Source organism: Cydia splendana, chromosome Z (genome assembly GCF_910591565.1).
Source record: "Cydia splendana chromosome Z, ilCydSple1.2, whole genome shotgun sequence".
Lineage (NCBI taxonomy): Eukaryota > Metazoa > Arthropoda > Insecta > Lepidoptera > Tortricidae > Cydia > Cydia splendana.
Genome location: NC_085987.1, coordinates 16,331,018 through 16,337,017, shown reverse-complemented (window position 1 = coordinate 16,337,017; position 6,000 = coordinate 16,331,018). Strand labels below are relative to the sequence as shown.

The following is a 6,000-nucleotide window of genomic DNA, read 5'->3' as shown; positions in this document are numbered from 1 at the left end:
ATTATGATTTATGAACCACAGCTATGCCTCATGGTTTGATTTTTTCTAATTTTTGATTATTATAAGAGTTAGGAACATTTAAAAAATGGTATGAATGTTTTTCGCTCCTAACTGTTAAAATAATAAAAAATCTAAAATATCAAATGTAGGGGTATATCTATGACCATACGACATCAAAATGAGTAAATGTAATTTCTATAATTTTTTAAACTAGAGAAAATGGAGACTAGGTACGTTTGTATTGAGAAATGGTCGTCCCCTTTCCTCTGTTAAATCGAGTAATAAAATTTCATCTTCCATCTTCACTGTCAGGTTTCTATTTGATTCTCTCTAACAATTTAGTCCATATATCCCTTGTTGCACAATGTACTAGTTCTTAACTTATTACCGTAAAATGGTAAGTAATATTTTTACGATGCCTATCGACACCTTATAAGGAACTTAGGTACCTATACAATTAGGCCCTATTCAAACTAGTGCCTACAGGGATTGTCGACGATTACAGTCGGGCGGCGTTCCTTACAACTTCAACTCGGCAACCAACCTTACTGACATCAGCGTTAAAGATGACACCAGGTTCACGTCGACGGTGGCGTTGAGGCGGGCCGGGCGCGGGACTGCTACGTGTGCATGACGGTGGTGCGCCGCGTGTAGCCGCGCCGCGCGCCGCTGTTGCCCCCCTGCGCTTCACATTCTCTCTTGACGCGGTCTATGATGTCTGCCACCAACTTCTCCTCTCTGTACCGCTTCTCTTCCCAATCTTCTTTATTTCGATTGTCTGAAATGTCCATTCTCATGCTTATTCGCATACTCTACATAAGCCACATTATTTATCAAGATGCTAACACTCAACTGTCACAAAAGTATAATACCCTATTTATTCATATTTGAATAGAAAAAAATCGGCGCTTATATGTGCAAAAATGGCATAAAATATATCTTCCATGTAGTACTGACCTTTGTTAACCTTATTTAATCTCTTTGATTCAGTTTTAGTCGATGTTTGTTTAACAGGGGCTTGGCAGGCAGGGTGGGCGGGGGGCGCGGCAGCCTCGGGTTCCGGCTCGCGCTTCACCACGACGGGGGCCATCGGCAGCGTCCCCGGTACCTCGGACACAGTTCGGGTTATCACGGGACTTGGGTCGGTCAGAATTTCACTATGTCTGCTCGATAGGTGCCCAATGTAGCCTAGAAAGACAGAACATCTTATTAATAAACATTTTTTTAGATTACAAAGTAAGTAGGGTACCTACAGATCCTGGCAATATTTTGCATTACGTAGGCTCAATAAAATAGGTCCTAATCTAGTATCTGACCTGATATTGGATGAAGAGAGTTCTTTAAATAAAAAAATAAACGTTACAAGTGCGAGTGCGAATCGCCCACCGAGGGCTCCGTACAAATTATATAAACTTATTTTATACAAATTTATAGTTATTAGATTTATCCTGTATTTGTAGTTATTACTTGCCAAATATCGTAGTTATAGGTCAACGGGAAGTACCGTATAAAGGCTATAAATATTGATTCCCTTAAGTGTCAAAATATACATATGTACGTCTTTTGCGGCATTAACGGTCGTATCTTTATTACACGTTAACTTAGAAGTTTGATTTTTTTCACAGATTCAAGGGACTGTAGACCTGAGTACCTATATGGTTTTTATTTCAACACGATACCTCCACAGGTTACATCTTCCATCCGAAATCCAATATCGGATCGGGATGTGAAAACGCTGTTACGGTGACTAGTGAAAATTAAGTCTGAGTAGTAATAACTAGTAATGAATAATACTACCTTTCCTGCTTTTAAAGAACACGAGACATTGTTCACATTGGAAGAGTGGCGCTGGATTCAACGGCTGGATGACATGCCGTTTATATTTGTGTCTGTACCAATGCGTCCGGCTTTGCAGAATCTCGCCGCACAGCTTGCACACTACGCTGCCGTCGTTGCGAGTCATGTACTCCAAGAGCTCGTTCCTGGACTTTGAATTTTCATTTGCCTCTTGTTCCTTGTCATCTAAGTTTTCATTGTCAGAAATGTCGTCAGATTGACATTTTTTAATGGTTAAGAAGTGAACAGCGGGATGTTGCGAGTCGGGATCAGGCGCGCAGGAGGGCGCATCGCTGGAGTTGCCGTCGGGACAGAGCTCGATGTTGGAGCAGTCTGACATTACTTCTAGAGTTATTACCGGCATGCCATTGCTGTCGCCATTCTCCTCGTAGCTAAACTGGAAATCTGTAATTTTCACATATTTAGAATTAACCAGTTGTTAAAGTAGATTAGTTTCTGTGTTGGTAAGTGCGATATATCACATGGCGGCTGTCCATGAGATATATCGGAGCGCCCAAGGAGTTAGCCGCTATTATCACGACATAGATCGCGTGTTCAGATATTTTTGAGCATCTGGCAGCTCGATTGTATTTGATTGCGACTGTACAATAGAAAGTTTTTTGCTCATACGAAATACAAGGTATAGAGTTAAAAGATTACTTAGATTAGATATTGTAGGTAGGTCCATGCCGTCCATGCAAGTACCTATAAGTAGATACGAGTAATAAAATAAATGGACCAAGTTTGTTGTACATAAGCAACTAGAGGTTTTGTTATTGCAAAAACACAGATTCTTAGAATAAACAGTTCGGAACGAAAAACTAATATGTGAATGTAACGTAAGTAAAAATGATGTATAGTCAGCCCAAAGTCAGCCTGGCGGACGGAGGCTCAGACCGATACTACTACTGCATGACTTACCTAAATAGGTACACGCCTAACTTCGACAGCCATGTCCCTAAATCAACTGCACTGTCGCCTGCGGTATTTCCGAACCGATACAATCTTCCTTCAAGAAAAAAGCGTACTTCCATCTTAAAGGCCGGCAACGCACTTACAACGAGAGGGGTATGTAAGTGAAATATTAGAAACGAGGGTGCTAATTTACGACAGCCGCAGGCTAGAATGAATTCAAGACCCGAGTTTGCAATATTCTTACTCCCGGAGTTACACAAAGTTTTTCATCACACATCTTCTTCAACCTGGCGTTTTCCCGGCCTAGTGCCGGTCCGCTTTCCTGCTCAATCTTCTCCACACATGCGAAGAAAAAAAATTAAGCGAAATAGATAGATACATATAAATAAATAAACAAGAATTGCTCGTTTAAAGGTATTAGATAGATTCATCCGCCATATGTCATTTTTTGACAGGTTAAGCGGGAAAATTGGCGGCGTGAAATTGATTTCATGACATTAGTTTTATCAACAGCTTACGTCACACGGTGGGCTGAAAATCGGCCTCCATAGAAATAGAAACCGAAGTCTTAAGTTTGAACTTTTTTTATTGGAATAGCTTTTGTTAGGTTTTATTATGTCCCAAAATTAATCTTAGCTAACCCAAAGTCCTCTCCAACGAGCGACACTATTATCCGCGGATTGTGAGAGAGGCGATTGAAATTAAAAAACACCCTAAAAATTTCAATCGTGAGGACGGGTACAAATTATCGTCTACTTGGGGACCAGTGATTCAAATGTTGAAACCAGCGGATATATCTTCGGACCAGTGTACGGATACTGTGAGTGTTGCGTGTCGTGCCGTGGACAATAAACATTAAACTTTAACGGGTAGCTGCAATTTCTTTGTCTACCCCGAACATTTTTATAAACTAATTTCGGGTAGTTTAGTGGTGTTTTATTAATATCTCCGTTGACATTTGTTGGGACGTCAGTCTTTCCGTGACCACAGCTGGTGCAACTCAGCTGAAACGTCGGAATTAAAGGTAAAAATAATGAAATTATATCGCGGTAGACCCGTTTGTGTAATTAAATATGTAATCTTAGCTAATTTGGTTGGAAAAATAATTAATTATAATTTTCTTTCAAAATCTTTGTATGGCGCGTATCAGAAAAATCGAGTTTTCTCCGAAAATAAAAAGTTAACCGTAATATCCTGACAGATTATTTTAAAACCAATTATTTTTGATTTTTCCACATAATTTGAATTTTCCTACGTAGTGCACTTTTTTTTTAAATCGATTAATTTTTTTATATGTTTTATTTATTTATTTTATTTTAATATGGTTATTTTGACTACAAAAAAATGAATTTGAGTTTGATCGTACCAATAACTTACGCGTAGTGAATTTTTGTTCTAAGCAAATGTATGGAGCGTACGAGTTAAACGGATTTTTTTTCAAAAATTAAAGGTATACCGTAATATCCTTGCAGATGATTTAAGTACCAATTATTAAGGATATTTTGACATAACGAGAACTTTTCTACCGTATGCACTTATTTAATAAAAAATAAAAAACTTATTTTTTCATGCTGAAATAGCTTTTTCTCATTGTTTTAATCAAATAAATCATAAACATACAAGAGTTAAAAGTAGAAAATTGAAAATAAAACCATTACATCCTTTACATTATTACCCTTGTATCCTCTTTATTACATTATCTTTGTACTTAATGAAACAGTATTTAACAAATGACACATTGACAACTGATGAGTCTAAAATTAATGATCATTAATGAGGTCCGGTTACAATCGTTAGTAGATACTATGAATGCAGTTTAATCATTATGCTTATAATTAGACGTAAAACTAATTACAATAACAATGATATAGAATGGTGGTGTTCATTAGTACTTGCAATAAATAGGTAAGGGGTACATTTTATATTTTAGTTGATCTTGAGCTTCTTAACCGCTAACTTATACGACCATAAACCATGGACAGTCTTATTACGAACTTGGACTTGTTTGTTATCCTAAAATCTCAAGAATCTAGTTTAAATCACGAAGCTTTGTTTGAAATAGTGCTAACTAAATAAACCTTAACCTTCAGAAGAAGATCGTGACACCTTGAAGGAATTTTGCCGAAGATTTACAAGAGCTGCTTCTGACAGATGGAATAAAAGCCAACGGAACACAGAAAAATTTAGAATAATGTATGATTTAGTTAGCACTATTTCAAACAAAGCTTCGTGATTTAAACTAGATCCTTGAGTTTTTAGGATAACAAACAAGTCCAAGTTCGTAATAAGACTGTCCATGGTTTATGGTCGTATAAGTTAGCGGTTAAGAAGCTCAAGATAAACTAAAATATAAAATGTACCCCTTACCTATTTATTGCAAGTACTAATGAACACCACCATTCTATATCATTGTTATTGTAATTAGTTTAACGTCTAATTATAAGCATAATGATTAAAACCTTAATGATTAAACTGCATTCATAGTATCTACTAACGATTGTAACCGGACCTCATTAATGATCATTAATTTTAGACTCATCAGTTGTCAATGTGTCATTTGTTAAATACTGTTTCATTAAGTACAAAGATAACGTAATAAAGAGGATACAAGGGTAATAATGTAAAGGATGTAATGGTTTTATTTTCAATTTTCTACTTTTAACTCTTGTATGTTTATTATTTATTTGATTAAAACAATGAGAAAAAGCTATTTCAGCATGAAAAATAAGTTTTTTATTTTTTATTAAATAAGTGCATACGGTAGAAAAGTTCGCGTTATGTTAAAATAAAATATCCTTAATAATTGGTACTTAAATCATCTGCAAGGATATTACGGTATACCCTTAATTTTTGAAAAAAAAAATCCGTTTTACTCGTACGCTCCATACATTTGCTTAGAACAAAAATTCACTACGCGTAAGTTATTGTTTCAATCAAACTCAAACTCATTTTTTGTAGTCAAAATAACGAGTATAACCATATCGAAATAAAAAAAAAATAAAGAAAATATATCGAGTTTAAAAAAAAAAGTGCACCCCGTAGGAAAATTCTAATTATGTGGGAAAATCAAGAATAATTGGTTTTAAAATAATCTGTCAGAATATTACGGTTAACTTTTTATTTTCGGAGAAAACTCGATTTTTCTGATACGCGCCATACAAAGATATTGAAAAAAAATTATAATTAATTATTTTTCCAACCAAATTAGCTAAGATTAATTTTGGGACATAATAAAACCTAACAAAAGCT

The 6,000-nt window shown here is 35.8% G+C and overlaps 1 protein-coding gene across 1 annotated transcript; it reads right to left on the bottom strand.

The window, feature by feature from the left end:
• Nucleotides 1–620: 620 nt before the first annotated feature.
• Nucleotides 621–5,151, bottom strand: LOC134805056 (uncharacterized). Its single transcript, XM_063778342.1, has 4 exons — nucleotides 5,136–5,151; nucleotides 1,798–2,241; nucleotides 958–1,188; nucleotides 621–778 (listed from the first exon to the last, which is right to left on the bottom strand). Exons 1-4 carry the CDS (start codon nucleotides 5,149–5,151, stop codon nucleotides 621–623), a joined length of 849 nt encoding a protein of 282 aa, XP_063634412.1.
• Nucleotides 5,152–6,000: the final 849 nt, after the last annotated feature.